We start from the raw sequence: 23,548 nt of genomic DNA, 5'->3' as shown, positions 1-23,548 counted from the left end.
ACAATAAATCCAAGGTTTAAGTTTCTATTGGTAATGACAGAAATTATACAAAGCAGATAAAAAATATTTTATAGTTCAGTTTAAAGCAAAGATGATCGAGAATGGCTTGCTAAGAACAGTTGAGTAAAAAGATGGCTCCAAGCCCCAAAAATGCATTCTATCACTCCATTTCACAATTTTGGAAAACCTTGCATGTACTTTGCCTCACATCATCTTGGAAGGTATATCAAATTCTTAATTTGGTTCACTTTTCAATTGCATGACAAAGCCTTTTAGTGGAGAATATTGAATAGAGTGTTTCTTACATTGATGTTTCCTTCAGAAATAAATTTCCATATTGAATAAAGAAAAATTTTAAAAATATATCTATAAATATCCTAGGTCTTGAAGGCAAAAAGTCACAAGACTGAGATGTTCTTTGGAGGCCCAGAAGGTAAATATTAGAGCAGGAACACATGGAATGTTTCAAGGCTCAAGCTGTGTCTTTGTTCTCTTTCCTTTATAATAATCTTTATGGTCTAGGGGATTCAGTCGCTCTCTTCATGTAAATATGGCTCATGGAACCATATTAAATCTTATTTCTATTTTGTGTTGATTTATTTATCTTTATGTTATTGCACAGAAAGTACCATCAAAGCTTCCACTAACACAACACATCCCACTAAAAAAAGGGTTTGAAACCATCTCAAGTCTACCACATGAAACCCCAACCCAAGGCAGAAACATACATAAAAAGGGAACAATAAAAACATGACATTTTAGACATTAACACAACATAATAATAAGGTTAAGGAGTATTTTGATACAGCTATCAGACCTGAGTTAAGGGATAATTAGGATACATTAGCAACATCTTATTTCTGTCTTTATAAAAAGGAACTTAAAAAAAAGGTATAATGTAGTATTAGGAAATGCATTTCCTATTAAAAGGAAAACTGCATTCTTAGTATCACCAACTTATTTTGCCTTTTTAGTATCACTATAAGCAAGGGCACAACAGAGGAATAAATAATAAACACAGGATTACCAATATGAAAAATCAATATTTTTTTTCCCAAAATGCCTTTCTAACATCAAATAAAACACATCGTGAACACTCTATAGGGGATGACCATAATACACATATGTGGCCCTTTTCTTCAAAATTTCCACCAATTAATTCAAACAAGAGAACCAAAATAACTCTCACCCCCTGAAATTACAAAAGCAATAATAAATAACAACAACATTTTCTATCCCAAAAGAACCTTGTCCACTATATTTCACAACAGTATCAACTGTAGCTGAGACAAACATATCAAATACCAATATTTTACATAAAATGTTCATACAACTCTAAATTGGCCAAGAAAAAAATTGTGTTTCTTTGTTAGAATACCACATCCATTCTTTCAATCACAAGGATCTAATTATTTTTTACCCAAAATGACAAAATTACTTTCAACCTTCAATTTTAAACCAAAAAAAAATGGTGATACATCTCAAAGAAAAATTACTATAGAGAAGAAAATAAGAAAACATAAACCATACAAAGCACACAAAATTGACATGGTTCAACCTAAAATCCATGTTCATGGGCTTAAGATGGTGAAGAACTTCCAAAATTGGACAACGAGATAACACCCTTAGAGCTCTCAAATTGACAAAACCCAAAGCCTCAATTACACAAAAAGTTCTTTCTCTCAATCAAATCTCTCTACATATTTTTTCCTCATAAATACACAGATGAACTTAATTATAAGGCACCAAGTCCATCCTTATTGAAGGAACCTATTTCTATTTCACAATAGAAATTTTCCTTTACAAGAACAGGAAAGCTCTTGGGTTAGTTCTTTAACGAGTTTAAGACAATGTGATCCACTCTTTCCATCTCTTTTCACTATTGTGGTAAATGTATTGAGCACATTGATGTTGAGAGTGGAAGGGTGTGACACTTTTTAGGGTTTTTAAGTAGGCAGAAGTATAACGAGGGTGACAAATTTACAACTCACTGATGACACCATGTTCATTCTAAAAGGCTTAATATGCACCCAAGACAAAGAAGTCCTCTAAGGGTTCAGTGCGCACACAACCAAAAGCATGCATCTAAGCGAAGCAAGGAACAACTTATGGTGCATTTCTATTTAATAAAATATGATCCAAAATTCAATTCAAACAACAAAAAAAAATATTCAAGATTTTAAGCATTTCAAACAAGCATCAACAAAAACTTATGCAATGTCATAAATTCAATATACAACCAAAAATTAAAGAAAACAAGTGTTAAAAAAGAAAGAAAAATAAATAAATGAGGTGTCCTCCAACGAGACACATGCTTCAACAGGCAAGGTGCTACAACTAGTGAGTCATTGCACCTTGGTGTAAGCACACTTTTAAAAACTATAAAACTTACCAAGTCTTAAACTAATTTTATTAGTGTCTAAACCCATTCCAAGATTAAAGATAAATCTAGAGAAGAGTGCCATATTGGGAGGACATTGCACAAGTATTTTGTAATTTCACTCTTTTCACCCAATATTCAATGGGTGATGGTAGAAAAATTCAATTCTGAAATGATATTGGATGGTGCGATCAACTTTTTGTGTTCAATCACCAAATCTCTATAGAGTGGTGAAGGAAAGAGATTTTAGTGTTTCTTCAATTTGAAGTTCATCCTCTTCCTCTTTGTCATGGAATTTTAATTTCCATCATCACTTTCCGATGTAAAATTAAGGAACTTACTCTCCTTATATATTTTTTATAGGCAAATGAAAAGAAATTTTTAAAAAGCTCTTAAAAGAAGGCACCAAAATACACAATTTGTATACAACGGGGACCAAAAGGCACAACCTAAAAGAGATAAGGCACCAAAAACAACTCCCCTCCCTTGGCAAGACCCCAATCAATCAACAACTTACTCTAATTAAATCAACTTTAGTTAGTATGTATTTCCATGATCCACTATCCCTAATCTAAGAATTTGGTCCTTGACATCCTCTGGTTTCTTTTCAATGAATTCATATTTTTAAAGCTTTTCGTGCCTCTGCTAACTCAAGTTCCTTTCTCCATGCAAACTGTTGAATATAATGTATTTATAGTATATAATCTTTCCTTGTTAATATAGGTCACATGTATGGTAATTAGGACTCCTAGCCTTGTATATATATATTTCTCAATTGTAAGTAAACAGATGAATGAGAATTAAGGTTTTTCTTCTTTCTCTCTCTCTCAACATGGTATCAGAGCCATGGGAGAAAACTTAATTCTTTCCTGTTTCCCGTGTCATCAACTCCGGGAAACCTTCCGGTGACCGTGTTTCATTCCGATCACCTTCCCCATCTCCCAATACTTTCCGATCAGTCGGATCGTCGTCAGAAAACACTCACCGCCGGCGAACTTTTCCGACGACGTCTTTTTCCAACACCGACCACACCAAGAGGAGCGCCTGGAGGAAATCTCCAACTTTTCCCAAAGCATCGGAGCCAGAAAACCGTCCACGCACCGGCCACGCGCACATTTACGATCGGCAACTGAATCTCACCCGCCGGCTCGTGAGGGCGCGTGAGGCCTTTTCCGGCAACGCGCCTCCTCCTCCAGCCTCGCCTAACGCCGACCAGCATCCCTACCTCCCTGGTTCTCCCATCCGAGCCCTGCACGTACCTCTTTTGGGGATTTTTGTCTCCGTCAGCCCTCCAAACATTCTTTCCGGCGAAATTCCGGTTACTTTTTCTCCACCCCAATCCCTGCACGTGCCTTGGGAAGTGTTCTTCTACCTTTCTAATGGTACCACGCCGCGATCTGAGGCCGTCTCCCTTTTTTCGGTGGTGCCACGCCGCAATCTGAAGTCGTATTAGGGCTCTCTTCGATCCAAACATAAGATAAGTGGATATGGCTACTAAAACTTCCATTTTTTCCTCTGTCATATCTAGATCTCCTATGATTACTTCGGAGAAATTGGTTGGCAGTGAAAATTATCTTTCCTGGTCTGCCTCTGTTGAACTTTGGTTTATGGGTCAAGGATATGAGGATCACTTGGTTACCCAGGAGGCAGATATCCCTGAGGTTGACCGCGTACAGTGGAGGAAGATAGATGCACAGTTATGTAGTGTATTATGGCAATCGGTTGATCCCAGGATTCTTCTTCATCTTTGGGCCTACAAAACTTGTTTTAAATTTTGGACTCAGGCCAAAGGATTATACACGAATGATATCCAACGTCTTTATAAGGTGGCTTCTGCTATTGTCCATATCAGCCAACAGGACTTGGATCTATCTACTTAAATTGGTCAGATTGCCTCTCTTAAGGAGGAGTTCTTGATTGTGATGCCTCTTACTCCTGATGTTGGGGCTCAACAAACACAACTTGACAAGTTCTTCATGGTCCTTACTCTTATTGGCCTCCGTCCGAATCTTGAACCTATCTGTGATCAGATTCTTGGTAGTTCATCAGTTCTGTCCTTGGATGATGTGTTTGCTCGCCTCCTCCGTATCTCATCCACTCAAACTTTGCCATCTGATAGCACTTCAGATTCTTCTGTGTTAGTTTCTCAAACTACCTCTCGAGGAGGACGCAATGGTACCCGAGGTAGAGGTCAACGTCCTCATTGCACCTATTGCAATAAACTTGGCCACACTCGCGATCGTTGCTATCAGTTACATGGAAGGCCTCCTCGCACTGCCCATATGGCCCAATCCTCTGATTCTCCGCTGCCTCAACCTCCGAGCTCCTCCGCATCTCAGACATCTCAGGTTTCTATTGCCTCTGTTACCCAGCCTGGTATTGCCTCTGCCTGCCTTACCCACACATCTTCTCTTGGACCCTGGATTCTAGATTCTGGAGCTTCTGATCACCTATCTGGTAATAAGGATCTTTTCTCCTCTATTACTACTACCTCTACTTTACCTACTGTTACCTTAGCTAATGGTTCTCAAACTGTGGCTAAAGGTATTGGTTTGGCCCTTCCTCTGCCTTCTCTACCTCTCACTTCTGTCCTTTATACTCCTGAATGTCCTTTTAATCTTATTTCCATCAGCAAAATCACTCGTACTCTTAATTGCTCTATTACATTTTCTGATAAATTTGTGACCTTGCAGGACCGGAGTACGGGGAAGACGATTGGCATAGGACGTGAGTCTCAAGGCCTCTATCACCTCACCTCGGATTCATCTCCTGCAGTTTGCATTTCCACTGATACTCCTCTCCTCGTTCACAATCGTCTGGGCCACCCTAGTCTCTCCAAGTTCCAGAAGATGGTCCCTCGTTTTTCCACTTTGTCGTCGCTTCCGTGTGAGTCATGTCAGCTTGGGAAACATACTCGTGTCTCGTTCCCAAAGCGTTTGAATAATCGGGCAAAGTCTCCTTTTGAGCTTGTCCACACTGATATTTGGGGTCCTTGTCGGACTGCGTCTACTTTAGGATTTCAGTATTTTGTCACTTTCATTGATGACTATTCTCGATGTACTTGGTTATTTTTAATGAAAAATCGAGCTGAGTTATTCTCTATTTTCCAGAAATTTTATGCTGAAATCCAAACCCAGTTCAATATTTCTATTCGTGTGTTACGCAGTGACAATGCCAGGGAATATTTTTCAGCCCCATTTACTTCGTTTATGTCTCATCATGGGATTCTTCATTAGTCTTCTTGTGTTCATACTCCACAACAAAATGGGGTAGCTGAACGCAAGAATCGACACCTTGTTGAGACAGCTCGTACTATCCTCCTCCATAGTAATGTTCCTTTTCGTTTTTGGGGGGACGCTGTTCTTACTGCTTGTTATTTGATTAATCATATGCCCTCCTCTGTCTTACACGATCAGATTCCTCACTCCCTTCTCTTTCCTGACCAACCACTTTATTTCCTTCCTCCTCGTGTCTTTGGTTGTACTTGCTTTGTTCATATTCTCACTCCTGGACAGGACAAGCTTTCCGCCAAAGCCATGAAATGCCTCTTCTTGGGATATTCCAGACTTCAGAAGGGTTATTGTTGTTATTCCCTTGAGACTCATCGATACTTTATCTCCGCTGATGTCACCTTCTTTGAGGACTCACCATTCTTTTCCACCACTTCTGAGTCTCTTCCTGTTTCTGAAGTCTTGCCCATTCCCATTATCTCCCCACCTGATGTTATGCCTCCTCGACCACTTCAGGTTTATCATCGTCGCTCTCGTGTCGTTGCTCCTCTCCCTTTTGCTGAGGCACCTGTTGACTCACTTCCTATCCCTTCGGCTTCACCTGCCCCGACTCTGCCTTCTCCTAATGACTTACCCATTGCTGTTCGGAAAGGTACTCGCTCTACTCGTAATCCTCATCCAATTTACAATTTTTTGAGTTATCATCGATTATCTTCACCCTATTCTGCTTTTGTTTCTGTTATATCCTCTGTTTCTCTTCCAAAGAGCACCCATGAAATGGTGACAGGCAATGGTGGATGAAATGGCTACTCTGCACTCTAATGGCACTTGGGATCTTGTTGTTTTACCCTCTGGTAAATCTACCGTTGGCTGTCGTTGGGTCTACGCAGTTAAAGTTGGTCCTGATGGTCAGGTTGATCGCCTTAAGGCCCGCTTAGTTGCTAAAGGCTATACTCAGGTTTATGGTTCTGATTATGGTGAGACATTCTCCCTTATTGCCAAGATTGCTTCTGTCCGCCTGCTTCTCTCCATGGCTGCTATGTGTTCTTGGCCTCTTTATCAGTTGGATATTAAAAATGTCTTCCTTCACGGTGATCTTGCCGAGGAAGTTTATATGGAGCAACCTCCTGGTTTTGTTGCTCAGGGGGAGTCTGGTTTAGTGTGCAGGTTACGTCGTTCTCTATATGGCTTAAAACAATCTCCTCGAGCATGGTTTGGCAGTTTTAGTTCTATTGTTCAAGAGTTTGGCATGCTTCGCAGTACAGCAGACCATTCAGTTTTCTATCATCATAACTCCTTGGGGCAGTGTATTTATCTGGTTGTTTATGTGGACGACATCGTCATTACAGGCAGTGATCAGGATGGTATTCAGAAACTAAAGCAACATCTTTTTACCCACTTTCAGACCAAAGACTTGGGGAAACTCAAGTATTTCTTGGGAATTGAGATAGCTCAATCCAGTTCTGGTGTGGTCCTTTCCCAAAGGAAGTATGCTTTAGACATCCTGGAAGAAACCGGTATGTTAGACTATAAACCGGTAGACACGCCTATGGATCCGAATGTCAAACTTGTGCCAGGACAGGAGGAGCCTTTAAGAGACCCCGGGAGATATCGACAGCTCGTAGGTAAATTGAACTATCTCACCATTACTCGTCAAGACATTTCTTTTCCTGTGAGTGTTGTTAGTCAATTCCTACAGTCACCATGTGATAGCCATTGGGATGCCGTAATCCGCATTCTTCGATATATCAAAAGTACACCAGGCTAAGGTGTGTTGTACGAGAACAAAGGTCATACTCAGGTTGTTGGTTACACAGATGCAGATTGGGCTGGCTCACCCACAGATAGACGTTCCACTTCAGGGTACTCTGTTTTTATTGGAGGTAATCTAATATCTTGGAAGAGTAAGAAACAAGATGTAGTGGCCAGATCTAGCGCTGAAGCCGAGTATCGAGCTATGGCTTTGGCAACATGTGAACTCATATGGTTGAGACATCTTCTTCGAGAGTTGAGATTTGGAAAGGATGAACAGATGAAACTCATCTGTGATAACCAGGCCGCATTACATATTGCATCCAATCCAATCTTTCATGAAAGGGTCAAGCATATTGAAGTTGACTGTCATTTCATTAGAGAGAAGATCGCATCAGGATGTGTTGCTACAAGTTTTGTTAATTCAAATGATCAACTAGCAGACATCTTCACTAAATCTCTCAGAGGTCCTAAGATTAAATATATTTGTAACAAGCTTGGTGCATATGACGTATATGCTCCAGCTTGAGGGGGAGTGTTGAATATAATGTATTTATGGTATATAATCTTTCCTTGTTAATATAGGTCACATGTATGGTAGTTAGAACTCCTAGCCTTGTATATATATATTTCTCAATTGTAAGTAAACAGATGAATGAGAATTAAGGTTTTTCTTCTTTCTCTCTCTCTCAACACAAACTTTATTTCGAAATCTAAAGCCATACCGAAAGTCAAGACCTTTGCATTACTGGTGGCAAATAAAAAAATTAATACAACTTATTTGCTATAGAAAAGGAGGTTTTACAAGGCCCTCACTCTGGAATGGTATGCCATGCGTAAGTGAGGAATTAGTGGATCATTTTTCTACATTACGCAGTGTCGTTGACATTATGGTATAGGTTGCTCAAACTTGTTAAGATTTACTGGATTCTACCTAGAGATATAATGGAGACACTAACTATTTCTTACCAAGGTTTTGGAAGTCTTCCTAGAGGCAAATCATTGTGGGAAATTGCTAGTCTCACCTTAATATGGACTATTTGTTGGAAGAGGCACATGAGCAATTTTTAGGATAGATAGAGAACTTTTGAGCATTATGGGATTTATTTTATTTCTCCTCTTCCCTCTGGGCACCGGCTTATGTAACACCTGAGGCACTCAGAGTATTATGTTGCTAGATAGAAATGTCATTAATAAATTTATTAGGCCGTCAAAGGAAACACTCCCTATTTGGTCTCATCCTCCAATGGGTTCTTTTAAACTGAATTTTGATCAGGCTCTCTAGGTAATCCATGACAACAACAATTGCAGGAACACTCATGGATCATCTCGGAACTCTAGAAAGAGCATTCCCTAAATATATCCAAAAGGGTATAGCCATTTGAGTTAGAGACTTTAGCCTTGGGATATTAATCTTTTTCTCTCTTTCACGAAATAACAACTGCCCTAAAAGTTCATTTCTGCAAGAAGGAACCTTGTATCTTTCAGTGAATAGTTCTAACCTTTCATAAAAGGTGTATAAATTATAAAATGGTTAGTCTAATGCATTAAGTAAAAGAAGAACATCCATGCACAGAGGCAATCTACAAATTGCAATAGAATAATTGCACCAAAGTCATCAGTGTTGGAACCCAGAGACCTAGTACAAGACTAGCCAATTTTACTCCAAGGTTCCCATAGGTTTACAAATATGGGCAGCATTAACTAAATAAATGAAAATTTGGTTCCTGTAATGGAGCACCTAATGGAAAAGAAATGTTTTAACAATTTAAAACTAAAGTATAATTAATTAATTCGACAAAAGTACCTGGTAGGCAGCAGTTTGAAGGGCTTTGTCCAGCAAAAACTGGAAAACATTGTTAGAGAAAATGACTTCCAAGCATGAACAGATGTATCCCAAATCATTGGATGAAGCACTTGAAACTGTCTCTGTTGCAACAGTTGCATCTTGTACTAACATCAAATGTGCAGCCCAAGCAAGTCTTATGACATCAACAAAGCCCTCGGCAATTGGATCATTTCCAGAAGCAATCACCTGAAGGATATAACCTTATCAATAGATCACAGATCAAGGCAGAAAAAGTGATAAACATTACAGTATAATACCACCAGTAGTAGGTCAGCTTACAATTTCCTGGAATTCACGTCTAAAAGTAGCATCACGGCACAGGACTGATGCTTTATCAGGTACTGTCCCCAAAGCATCTGATATGAATGCGATAACAAGAGAAAAAAGAATACTAAATGTAATCTGCATATACATAAAATAAGTGTCATAAAACAGGTCAGCACCAAATGGGTTACTGAATATAAATAATAAAATAAAACCTGATATTTTATGGTATCACTGCTGCCATTAAGCTCAGCTGCACAATCTTTTAAAGTGGAAAACAAGTCTTTTACATCTTTTGGACCTGTGATAAGAAATATTTATAACACTGATCAGATATGAATATATCTTCCATAAAAAGCATAAAGAGGCTTCCACATGACATAGTTGTCTTCCTATTTGGTTGAATTCAAACAAATGTAATTATTACACCTTTTTTAAGGCACCATGAGCCCCAGATCGCAGATGAATTTGGAGGAAAAGGCTGGCCAATAAAATACACAAGCTATGAATTTTGACAATCATCCACTAGCTTCATAGGAAGTATCATAAAAAAATCAAATCCTGGGAGCCCCTAGCTTACATATTTCCTTTTTTTCCTCTCTGAGATACACAAACATCCTCAATTCTGGACACTGTTTCTGAACACCAAAACCACTTACCTGTCATCTTGATATTGGCAGTATTGAACACAGACACGTGCTATAATTTCCTTTCTTTTTTATTTTTACTTATTTATTTGTTTGATAAATATACAGAAAATATGTCAAAAGGTACCAAAGAAAGGGGCATAACACAAGAAAACAGGAGGCATACAAGGAACACCAAATAATCAAATCAAATGATAAAACCAGGAACACCATAACTTCTCAATGATATCTAGAGAGAACAAATTCCTTTTATCCAACCAATCCAGCAACCAAACAAACAATGAATTAAGAAGAATTTTTCAGGTTTAGCTCTGACTGCTCCAGACCATCAAAGTTTCTTCAATTCCAATTCTAACATAAGCACCAAAAAAACACAGTGCAGACCTACAAATTTTCCTTCACTCATTGATAACTATATCACTAACTAAAGAAAGAGTCCTTTGCAAACTCATGCCATCCAAGAGACTGCAAATGAGTAAACCAAACCACAGACTATGAGCCATTCCACAGTGGATTAGCAGGCAACTTGCAGACTCCTCTGTTTTCTTTAAAGAGCACAAACTCCCACCTTTTAACAAGTTGGCCAATGGTAAGAATGTGTTGTCCAATTACCTCCTGCACTGAGAAACCTACCTTAGAGAGAGAATTCAACAATCCCCACCACCCACCAAGGAAAAGATCCATTGGAACTCCCCAACACAAAAAAGCATTCAATCTTTGAAGGCTTCTGCATTAGCTTGTCCTTTCTACCTTTGAGAGCAGCAGATTCAATAATGCCTGACATGAAAGGCTCCACTAACTCAAGTTCCCAATCATGAAGCCTGATGAGAAACCTAACTTCCAATGCCCTTGACCTCCCTCCACACTCGATAATTCGCAAACAAGGCACCCTTATCTGCTGCAATGCCAAATGAACCTGAAAAGCAGTACTTCAGTGAAGATTCTTTGCATCAAACAAAAATTTCATCCTTGCACATTTCCCACAAAGATTCTATTATATGCATGAAAACCCTCCCACCCTCTTTTAATGGCTTTCCACAAACCCAAGCCAAATACCTCTTAAGAACCTCGAAACTCCAACCACCACCTTCCTCTTCAAATTTCACAGTACTACCTTTCTCCATAAACAATCCATATCAACCACAAATCTCTACAGCCACTTTCCTAACAAAGCCCCATTGAGAAACAACAAGATTCTAATCCCCAAACCACCCTCTTCCTTTACTTATACATATGTTACATGGGTTCAGGTAAGGGTGGTGGTTGCGGGTACACGTCTAGGTGTCAGATCCTTTGCATCCCAAAATCTTAGGAGTCTAGAACTCAGAGATTCAGCTGAGAAGGATCTCAACTATAAGCGCAAGTATTTGGATACAGCATTAATTAAAAATTAACATTAAATATAAGCATAGTAAGGTAAGTTTAAGTTATCTATAATATTACATGGTTAATTCTAATTGAAAACATGTTTATTATAATTTTTCTATTTTAAGAAGATATTAAGCTTATCTTACTTTGATATTATTGCTAATTATACATGAAGAACGTATTTATTATAAGTCTTTTATTTTAATTTTGTAAAAAAAATTATAATAGATTAGATATTGATAAAATATAATTCACATTTAATTTTTTTCTCATATGAAAATTGAATTTGTATATTAATTATTATCATTTATCTTTAGATTTTTAAGATATTGATTTTGATATTTATCTTTGTATTTTTATTCTCTTAATTTTTCTTTATCTTTAAATTTAATATAATATTAATTATTATATTTATCTTTAAATTTTATTTTAAAATTAAAAAAGAGAGAAAGCAACTATCAATTATTATATTTTATTATAATTTAAAAAAAAAAAAAAAAAGATAAAACACTTAAGCTACAAGAGTTAGAAATTAATTAAAAAATTCTTTAATTTTGTATTACAAGGTTTAGAAATCAATTTAAAATTTTTTATCTTTTAGTATAATTTATTTTATAATTATTATCTAGTATAATTTTTTAAAAAATAAGAAAGAGATAAAAAGAAATAAATGTATCTGAACCAATATAAACTTAATTTTCAAAAAATTAAAGAAAGAGATAATGCAACTAAATATGCAATATATCTTAAACGGATCTCACACCCGCACCTGCACCCACGTCATATCATGTCAACAAGGGTATTTGGCTGAAATTAAAGCGCTTGTGTATCACAGTCCTTTACTATATTGTCTGCCCACATGCAGTTTCTTCTCAGCTGCCTTAACACCCCACACCCCACAAACACACAAAACAAAAACCTATTGATCCAAACATGAAAGGTCTCTCTAGAGCTTCTCCAATCTATTACTAACCACAACAATCATAACAAGAATGTGAATTACATGTTACAACTTGCTAAAGTAAATTTAGATCAAAGCATAGGGTCTACAGAAGGACTAGAATAGAAGAATACAGATTATATTCATTATTTACAAAGAAAAAGCTTAAGATGGATTCAAGACAGACGGGACAGCAAAATGGAATAGAAATAATAGTTCCAGAAGCAAGCCCAAGCAGGAATAAAATCTATATTTACAAACACATTTACACAGAACACCAGATGTAATACACATCAATTTTGGTACATAGAAGAAAGAATAAGAAATGTTAAGACATAGATGAAGGGCATGATTGAAAGTGTAAAACTAAAACAAATACATGACTTGCCAGGCTAGATGACATATGTGTATGGTACAGTGGTTGCTCTTCAGGCAGTTTCTTTTTCATAAAAATAGAAGATATCGAAAAAGAAAACAAAGAAAAAGCAAACTTTGTTCTGCCCCAAATATAGTTTTAGTTTTCCTCCTTACCCTTGATAATAACCACTAACACTATAGTAAAGAACAAGGAATAAGAAGGTTGCCACAGTGAAGGAACAAAGTTATATCAACAATGTATTTGTTTCACATCAACAAATTCAAAGAAATAACAGGAGAATGTAAAGTATAATTTCAAGAGAAAGGACCAGTATCACTTGTGGCAGAATCTGTGGGAATAAACCATGTGAAGAGCTCCCAAGAAGTTGTAGAGGCCATCCCCTCTTTGCCAATTCTAGTTTTTGTGGAAAAAGCAGAACGAAAGATTTCTGAGGGTCCAGAGACCCCTCATTTTCCAGTGAAGGACACGTTCATTGAATCATTTTTTGCTTTTCTTCAAGAATTAGAGGGGTCAAACATTGTTACAATTGTAGATTACATTGGTAAGCCTAAGGCTGTGTTTGGTTTGAGCAGATGTATAAATAAAAACCAAATTACCACATGAAAGATAAAAGATCTACAAGTACATACAAGTCATATGCAAACCATCCAACCAGAATTTCCCAAAAAATAGGAAGTCATGGTTGGCATGGCTGCACTCAACAGAGCGTAACAATAAAAACCTTATTTCAAGTCAAAGAGAAGCAACTTCTGATGTCAAAAAACTTCAAGGATTCTATAGTTTCAGTTAGACAAATTAGAAGCCAAAAGGCAATAACTAAATAGGCAAGTCAACTAATAACATTGGGTGATCCTCAGAGCAGAGAAAGACGGAACTTTATGAAGTTGCATGAGCACAAACTCTAAGTTATTCAAACCTAATCTGGGAAGTATCAAATATTCCTATGACGTCATCATCTGTTTTACAAGAAACAATTGCCTATTATAAACTTTAAGATGCACCTCACATTTAACTTGATAGAAATGCTTATCTGCAGCTTACTTGTGCGCACAACCAGAACAGAAAGGACGAGGCAATGACCAAGTATGAGTCTTTCCCGAAAAACCACTGCTCTCCGTTCCACAAGAGCACCTCTAGAATCAAGAACATAGCGTTCAGAGTGGGGCCCACCCAAACCGGCTGGTTCTTCCCGATTGAGTTCCTAGAATAAAGCAGATGGTGATATTACTTTTTTAATCAGGAATTATATTAAAAGCCATATTTTGTGTTCAATGGTACAACCAGATTCGAATGAGGCAGAAAGCAGCTCCCATTTTGAAATATGATCTATATTTTTTTTTTTTATAAATGAGCACAAATATATTAAAGGGCGAAAAGCCACAAAGAATATGATCTATATTATTGAGTTTAGTTAAGTCTTATTATCCTTTTTTCAAAGACTAGCATGATTGTAATGAATTGCTAAGATGGATAGACAAAAAATTTTTGGGCAATACCAATTACCCTTAGGCCTAATTTATAGAAAACAATTCACATCATTGTATACTTAATTTGAAAAGTATCATATCAGAAATAAGATTACAATATATGAATATACAGCACAGATCCAACCCAAATTCTGCCTAGAGGGTAGACTTATATGTACAGTTTTGTTTATTGAGTAGCAGGTAAAATTCATAAAATTCCTGCTATTTTGACAGGTCAGGATTCTGTTATAGGCCAACCCAAATTCTGCCTAGACCCATATACCATAAGCCTAATCCCATTCCAATACAGCTTAAAATTTCCAATTATGCAGGACCACATACACTTCCAAAAGCTTAAACTAATGGGGGTAGAGGTAGCCCCACATATAAGCCTAATCAACATTTGTAATCAACAGATGTGGGACATTGAACTTCTGTCCGTTTTATGTTAGACACCACCACTCAATTGTTGACTCCCACATCAATGAGCACAGGGCAAGCAAGGCTAAACCTCACTTTGATACCAAAGGACATGTGACCACATAAAATCCCAAAAGCTGAAGTTGATTGGGGGTAGAGGTAGCCCCACATATAAGTCCAACCAACATTGGTAATCAGCCAATGTGGGATATTGGACTTCCATCCGTCCTACGTCATCCAAACTGTAGTTGGCATTATATTCAACTCGGTTAAATCTTCTGGAAAATAGAGCAAAGGTGATTTCCAGGCAAATGGAGTCTTCGGTCATTTTTTCACGTTATCTCAACCTCGGTAAAGTTTTAGAGGATTTCTTAAAGAAGATTCCAAGAATTTCAACAATGTATGGGTGAATTTCCAGTCTAAAGCAAACACCTTCCAAATTTAGATGTCAAATCATTGAAGGAGCATTTTTCAGGTAAAGTATTATGTTAAATATATGATCCACACACATCTGATATATTTCACATCGGTTTTTGTAAAAGCCCAATAGTCAATTAAAATGAAAAAGGAAGAGAAAAACAAAAGTTCACTTAATTTTTCCTTTTATTTACTTCTTTTTACAAAACCAAGTGCATTCCTAATTTCTCTAGCTCCTCCTACTTGGGCTTGTAGGTATGTGGATTTTTCAACATTTCTTAATTTTCTCATGATCTTGGGTTTTTCCAAGTGCATGGATTTTCTACCATGCAAGAATAAATACATTACTTTTTTTTCAAGACTCTTCTTACTGGAAATAAGCAAATATATCAAAAAGCTCTAACTAAAAAGGAGTGTACAAGCTAGTATATAGGAAGTACATAAAGAGTATTTCCAACAAAGTAAACTATTTCCAGGTTAACAATAAACTCTAAAGAAGAAAGATCAGTTCAGCCAAAAGGATCACTAAACAACTCATGCAAAGATTTGGTGGAAGGAATTTTTCAGCAATTCACCAGCATACTCCACATTTCAAAAGTTATATTCCTTCTCTCTTTCTTAACACACTAGAACAAACATAATAGAGTTATCATCCATACTTCTGTTAATATGCAATACAAAATATATTGATAAGCACCTACCAAAAGCAGGGAGTGTCACTCATGCATGCACTAACTATACAGAGAACGCCACAAACAAAAGGAAAAACGAAAAAGGAAAGAGTGAACAATAACAACCCCTACTCCAGTTAAAAGCATCAATGACGTCAACCAAACAACTATCCTCCAACTCCAAAGAAATTATGGACCACTCCAAGAGAGATTTGATGTGAACTCTTTCACTTTTGATTAGCATTCTCCTTGTTAAAAAGTGTCATTTTCTTTCTCCTCAAATACCAAAACATAAGGGAGCCACCGTCCACACCTTTTTCCATCACTTGTCCAAACACTGCACAAACCAACCCAGCAAAACCTCCTTAACTGTCCCTGGGAACACTCACCACCACCTGAATAACACAAGTAAGAGATCCCAAACCAACCAGGCTTTGACACTATGGATAAGAATGTGGTTTGTTGTCCCCATCTATTCTGGCATTAAACAAATTTGTCTACCAAAAGCCACCCCCTTCATGAGTTCATTTAAGGTTAGAATCTTCTCCCAAGTTGCTTCCTAATTAAAGAAGTACACCCTTGGCAGAGTACTTCCCCCACCACCTCCTTAGTGGAGACTTGATGCATCCTTTTAGTAGACAAGGAAACATAAAAAGTTTTGAGAAGAAGCAATCCCTCCTTACCTTCCCCCCAGACAAGATTGTCTTCCCCCTCCCCTTAAGACATTTTGGCTAAAGATGCTCTAGAAAAAGATCCAGCACCTCTATTTCCTACCTTCAAAAATAAAGATTCCAAATTTCCAATGCCCTGTTCTTTTTCCACAACCCATAAATCTGCCACTCCAGCATGTTTGATAAAAGCAATGCTAAAGAGAGAAGGAAAACCCTCTATCAGTGGACTCTCCTATCACCAAGAGTCTGACCAAATTTGCTTTTGAGCCAGTTCCAGCCACTATCAAGCTTCTAGCCCTAAGCTCCTCCCAGCCTCTTCTAATAGCTTTCCCACAAGCCCCCAGACAGCTTCCACAATTCTTTAGTAGACCAAGTGCCAGACAACATACTGGCCTTACCACAATGGTAAGTAAACGGTTAAACAATTCCCCTCCTGTTTAACAAGCAGCACCTGCTAAGCAAAGCCTAACACCTTTTCACACGTTAACTAGTCAAAATGATATTTTCCTTGACACACCTCTCACATACAGAAGCATACCTTCAATGATTTAACTGAGAACATTTTACTTCTCAAAAATCTCTAAAACCAATCAATCTTTGCAGTCCCTACAAACAACCAAGTGAAAAGGGGAGGAAAAAAAAACCACCACCAATTCCAACTCTCAATCATAAAATACGGGGTTTTTGTAAGCATTATCATTCTGCAAAATTTACCAATTTCCCAAAATATCCTTGAATGTGACAAGACCCTAAACTAAATCCTGTCTAGATTCTTGACTGTAACAACCCACTTCTGACTGGTTAACATAATTACCACAAGGACACTAGAGCAATAACCAATTGATTTTAAAAGGCATTTGTAAAAGACAAAATCATGAATTTCAAACCTTCATAAGAGAAATCAACCGCTGTCTAAGACCAGTATTGATAAGATCTTCCAAATACTTCTGAATGTCAACCACAAGATCAGCTTCAAGCCCCTGGTCAAGTACAACAGCCTGGAAAAGCCACAAATAAAAATTCAAAGGGAAAGCACAAGAACCAGACCTACAACAAAAAAGAACAAGAATGACAAGAATTGCTACCAGGAAAGACGTACCCTTAACAGTGTGTATAGAGCTGTTATTAGATCTCTTCTCTCTGTATACCAGAGTCCCTCTGCAAGACGCAAAATTTCTAATGGTTCTCGACCCATTAAACCCCACTGGATGTCAAAATTGAATAATTAAAAATAGCCATATATGAGAGGATCAACATGCCAATATATAAATTATTAGCCAAAAAAAATTAAGAAAACAAAGAGAACAGAAATCTACCTCCTGATTGGCAGAAACAAGCAGACGGACACAATCAATCTCATTGAGATGGAGATCATCACTCAATTTCAGAGCCTAAATTTCCAGCACAAAGTAAGACATGAAAAAATTTAATTAAAAAAAATAATGAAGAAGAAACTGAACCTATCACTGTAAGACTAATCATGACTGCATCCAGAAAATACTAAGTTAGCACAAATCTTTAAGGCAAAACAACACAGTCAATTTGAGGGTGAAGAAAACTGAGAAAGTAGCAAACTCCATGTCCAATTTCCCAATACAAATGAAATTTTGTTACAAGAACCAAAAAGAATAAGGCTATTATAAAATATATTGCTCATCCAATGACCGGTTACCAAAGTATTACAGCACCCCTAGCCCCTAACACAAGGAGCATCATAGAATAATATAAAGCAAATAAATATTTCCACAAAATTTCCATGTTTCAGGGTTATCTATAGGATATTATAGAGGAAATTTCCAATGAAATTTCAACAATTTATCAGAATCCCCAACATGCGGAAAGTTGGATCTTTTGTCACTTGGGCTATTGCTCTTATTATTTATACTTGCATATGCTATATTTATGTAGATAATCTCAGATCCTTCTTATTCACTGAATAAGGATAAAATCCAAGACTTGGTTTATTTTCTAATGATGGGAGAATTTGTTACCTGATTGTATTTCTAAATTGCTAGCTGTAATATTAGAGCTGGTTTTGAATCTCCTAAAATAAAGGGTTGCAGTTACAGAACCTAGCCCATAAAATCAGCTTGTATTGAAGAAATAAAATAACTTAAGCAATCTCCATTCAAGGGTCTGCATTTTCTGCAGTGTTTTTTTTTTTTTTGGTTTCCTACCCAGCTTCATGGTATTGGAGCTGGTGCCAATTCAGACGAAAAGATGTACAGAACAGCCTTAACTGGTGAGCACAAGGATGCCAGTTCTGAGGTTTCTTCCGGAAGTCTCTCAGCCTGTCCCTACAAGTTCATCCACTGCAATCTTTCCAGCCTTCTCTGAAAATTCTTCCCTTCAAATCACAACCACAAAACTAAATAATCAAAATTTCCTTCAATGGTCTTGGTTTGCTCTAATTGTGATAAGAGGATGAGGCCGCCTTTGCTATGAAGATGGTTCAATGAAAAAACCTAATCCAGGAAATCTCTCTTTTCCGACATGGGATGCACAAAAATCTATGGTTATGATATGGATTGTGAAGTCAATGAAAGAAGATATCAAGGACTCTTACTGATATTATTCCACTGCTAAGGATATGTGGGATGCATTAACTCTGCCCAACTTTTTGAACTTCAAAATAAAGCTCGTGACTTGAAACAAGGAGAGGTAGATGTTGCCCAATATTTCAATGCCCTAACTTGATTGTGGCAGAAAATCAATCTTTATGTCCAAATTCCATGTTCAAATCCTAGAGATGTTGAACTATAAAAAAAGCAGGTTCAAAGAGAACGTATCTATGATTTATTGGCAGGATTAAATCCCAATATTGATGAAGTAAGGGGTCTGCTTCTAGGAATAAAACCTCTTCTATTGATTGTTGAAATATTTGTTGAAGTTCAAAGAGAGGCAAGCCAAAAACAGGTTATGATGCGCAGATCAAAACCATTATTGCCTGAAGTTTCAGCCCTAGCGGTTCGTGTTCAATAATCTCCTAAGAACTCGAAAAGAAACAATCTTTGGTGTGATTTCTACAAGAAATTAAATCACACAAAAGATCGATGTTGGAAGTTACATGTAAGCCACCAAATTGGAAGAACAGTAAGGCTGGAAACCGAGATCCCTTGGTTTTCAAATTTCGGCCAAGGTCTCCAACCAATTTAGTCCTAGCTCGAAGCATAATGTTTCTGTTAAGGTACATGATTTTTTCTTACCAAAGAGCAAATGGAGCAGCTTTACATACTACTCAAACCATCACAAGACACCAATACTTCATTACTAGCACAAAGAGTTCATTTTTTCTCAGCCTTAAGTAGTTGTAGCAATGATTTGAAATAGTTGGTGATCGACTATGGAGCCACAGATCACATGATGAGCCGTGAAAAATTATTTTCATCATACAGTCCTAGGTCAGGGAGTTTCAAGGTTAAAATAGAAAATGGACCTCTTACAACAGTGGCATGAACTGGAACTATTAGAATTAGTCCTAATATTGAACAACATTTTGTTTTCACATGTTCCAAATTTGTCTTGCAACCTTCTCTCCATTAGTAAGCTAACTAGAGATTTAAAGTGTGGTGCTCATTTCTTTGAGTCTTCTTGTATGTTTCAAAACCTAACTTTGGGGAAGAAGATTGGCAATGCTAGAGAACTGTGGAGGGGCTACGCTATTTTAAGAAGAAAGTTGTGAGTGTTTAGCTAGGTTGGCAATTCTGGACAAAATTCCTAAGTGTCTTCTAGCTTAGTTTCTTTAAACCCTCTTCAGACCACTTGCCCATGAAGATCAAGTAGTTGAAATTGCTAAGGGACCAAGGTAAGTAATTGAGATTGGGGTTGGATGAAATAGACTCAACCATATGTTTTTAAATGTTCTTTGTCTTGAAACATTTTTTTTTGAAGTGTTAGGGAAGCTTGGGAAGCTTTTTTTGCTGAAGTTTTCAAAATGCCCTGTTCCTGGATCGATCCAGCTTCAGGCCAGATTGATCCAGATCACAATTGGTTTGATCTTTTTTCAAGCATAGGATCAAGGGTTTCTCCTACCTTTAAAAGGCAAAATCTACTTCCAGAATTGGTGAGAGAGACATTGCAGCTGTTTCCCCTGATTTTTCTCATTCATTTCCTAATTTAGGGTATTTGGTTGTCGAGAAAATCCAACTATCTTCCTATTTTCCAAATGGTTTTCAATGGATTTTCTTGACTAAAAAAATGGGTTACTTGCCTACTTCATTCATCTCTCAACTTCTATACTATTTGGGTTTGGGTGAAAACCCATTTCTTTTTTAGTGAGCTTCAAGAGGAAGCCAAGATCAAGCTTGGTAAGGATGTCGAGTATGTTCCCAAAGATGAAGATATGCAACTGAAGTATGAAGGAGTTGGTCAAGCAGTCCATGAAGGATTAGAGGACTTGAGCTAGGTAAATCCTTGTACACATTGTTTGTTCTTCATAGTGGAATTTTTTATTGGTTGTAGGCTCGTGGTTTTTAACCTCTTTGGAGGTTTGCCACGTAAATCCCAATGTCCTATCTCTCTTTCTCTTGTTCTAATGCTTGATTAATTTTTAGTTTAGCTTTACATTTGATACTTATGGATATAGTTGATTAGAAGAACAATGAGCTAATATTGGTGTGATTTCATTTGGATATCATGGATGGTGTCTATGTTTATTTTGGACAACGTTACTTGGAGTGGGAAATTGAATCAATGAGAAAATAGCAATTATGAACTATTTGGGGAATGTTGTTGCATTTGCTTGTGACCTGTATTTGAAATCTATTAGGGGAGTGTTGTTTCATTCATATTTGTATGTGATCTTTACTTTATGTTGTAGTGTTTGAAGAGAAAAGTTGAGATTTGTAAAAATTTCTAAGGTTAGATAAATTGTGTTGGGAGATCTTTTTAAATTGTTCAACAACACCTATTCACCCCCTCCTCTCTAGGTGTGGTCCATATTTGAGATTCACTTTCAAAAGTCGAATTGAATAAACAAGCTCAAACTGCAAGTTGTAAGCCTCTTTTTAGAGAACAAGAAATAATGTTGTAAGTCTCTTTCATATTTATGAACTTTGTTTCCATCACTATTTCATAATGGAGATTTTTTTCAATGTGAAATGTGTCACTAGCCAAGCATGTTCGTTCCACTTATCCTCCTCAAAAATACAAAGCTTCATCACCTTTTTCATTAGTCCATAGTGATATTTGGAGCCTTTCACAAGTTAAACATTTAACGGAAAAAAAATGGTTTATCATATTTATTAATGATCACACTCGGGTGTGTTAGGTATATCTTTTGAAAGGAAAATCAGAAACAGAGCCAGCGTTCAAAAATTTTTATGCCATGATTAACACCCAATACAACGTAAACATTAAAATTCTCATAACAGACAACGGAAAAGAATATTTTAAATCTATTCTAGGAAGTTTTCTATCTAAGAAAGGTATAATTCATCAAAGCTCCTGCATAATAACCTTCCAACAAAATGGCATTGCCGAAAATAGAATCGCCACCTTCTAGAAGTAGCTGGAGCCATTATGTTTACAAATAATGTACCAAAATCCTTCTGGGGGGAATGTTGTCCTTGCTACCTACTATCTAATAAACAGAATGCCAACCCAGATTCTCAATTATGAAACACCATTAGCTTGTTTCCTTAAAGCCTATCCTCACAACCAATCCATCTCTTCACTTCCATTAAGAGTTTTTGGTTGTACCATTGTACACATTCACAATAATCATAGGAATAAACATGACCTTAAAACTCGAAAATGTCTTTTTTTAGGATATTCTCCAACACAAAAAGGATACAAATGTTACTCACTAGAAACACGCAAGTATTACACTTCAATGCATGTGAAATTCATTGAAAACCAACCTTTTTTTATTGAAAATTTCCCTAAAGGGAAGAAAGTAAGGAAGGAAGAAAATATTTGGGATACCATTGCTCCTATATTTGCATTACCACATGAGTCTGAACACCCACAAACACCCTCTGTTAAACCTACTATGACATGAACAAGGGTTCAATGACAGGGGGAGACTTGGAACTCCAATCTCCTCGGCCACTTGTTTATTCAAGACAAAAGAACATTCAAAAAGCGGAGCACCTAATGGATCTCTTGCAAAACCGTGAATCTGAACCAATATCAAGTACTCAAATTTCTAACCCACATTTTACTTTTGGAGGTGATGATCTTAATGTTCCTATAACTCTCGGGAAAGGAACCCAATCTTGTAGTTGACAATGCTATAAGTATCAAGAGGTTCAAGTCAAGTGAGTCTGATATTAAGGGAAGGATTGTTAGGCATGCAACAATGTCACTCCCCAAGAAATGACAATAGAAGAAACAACCCCAAGACGAGGTTTGTCAAGTCAAAGATAAGTTTACCCTGCTATAAGCATCAAGATGGGTTCAAATCACAAGAGCCCTATTTTAGGGGAAGGATTGTTTGGCATGCAACAATGTCAACCTCCAAGAAATGACGACAAAAGAAACTACCTCGAGATGGAGTACGTAATAGGTATACTCCTATGAGCACTGGAATGAGTCAAGGCTCCATGAGTGAAGGCACCTGAATTGATTGGTAGGCAAGGAAATGGGTGTATTATGGGCACATAAGGTTGAGAGCCCCCTCTAAGGTTATGGCTTTCGCCTAGTTAGTGGCACACAAGAAGACAAATACCAATGATATGCTACAGTTGAGAAGACCTTTCAAAGCCCTTAGCCCTGATTGGTGCATTCTTTGTAGGAGGAGTAGTGAGACAACTTTTTTTTTGATAAGTAAGGAGTAGTGAGACAATTGATCATCTCTTCTTACATTGTCCAATCACTTTGGCATTGTGGCATAGGATCATCTCACAAGTGGGGATGAAATGGGTTCAGCCATCCAGTATTTGTGATATGATGGTGATCTCTTTCAAGTATTTTGAAAACTCTATTAAAGGCAAAACTCTTTGGAGGATCACATGTCTCTCTTTGTTATGGATTATGTGGAGAACGAGGAAGGATCTTTGAGGACACTTCGAAGACTCCAAACATGATATGGGATGCGCTTCATTTCTTTGTTTCTTTTTAGGCTTACCGTACAGACATTTTTAAACCCTATC

At 37.1% G+C, this 23,548-nt stretch overlaps 1 protein-coding gene across 2 annotated transcripts in view; it reads right to left on the bottom strand.

Moving 5' to 3' along the window:
* LOC100266475 (nuclear pore complex protein NUP205) overlaps positions 1-23,548 on the bottom strand; it is an 82,139-nt gene that overhangs the window by 52,691 nt on the left and 5,900 nt on the right. For both annotated transcript variants that reach the window (XM_010658120.3, XM_010658121.3), the window contains exons 3-9: positions 17,771-17,845; positions 17,554-17,658; positions 17,342-17,452; positions 13,851-14,010; positions 9,691-9,776; positions 9,491-9,613; positions 9,170-9,397 (exon numbers count right to left, since the gene is read on the bottom strand). In XM_010658120.3, the coding sequence (XP_010656422.1) occupies positions 9,170-9,397; positions 9,491-9,613; positions 9,691-9,776; positions 13,851-14,010; positions 17,342-17,452; positions 17,554-17,658; positions 17,771-17,845 (888 nt within the window). The remainder of the gene's footprint in view (positions 1-9,169; positions 9,398-9,490; positions 9,614-9,690; positions 9,777-13,850; positions 14,011-17,341; positions 17,453-17,553; positions 17,659-17,770; positions 17,846-23,548) is intronic.

This window comes from Vitis vinifera, chromosome 11 (genome assembly GCF_030704535.1).
Source record: "Vitis vinifera cultivar Pinot Noir 40024 chromosome 11, ASM3070453v1".
In the NCBI taxonomy this organism is placed as follows: Eukaryota; Viridiplantae; Streptophyta; class Magnoliopsida; order Vitales; family Vitaceae; genus Vitis; species Vitis vinifera.
This window is presented reverse-complemented; position numbering and strand designations above follow the sequence as displayed.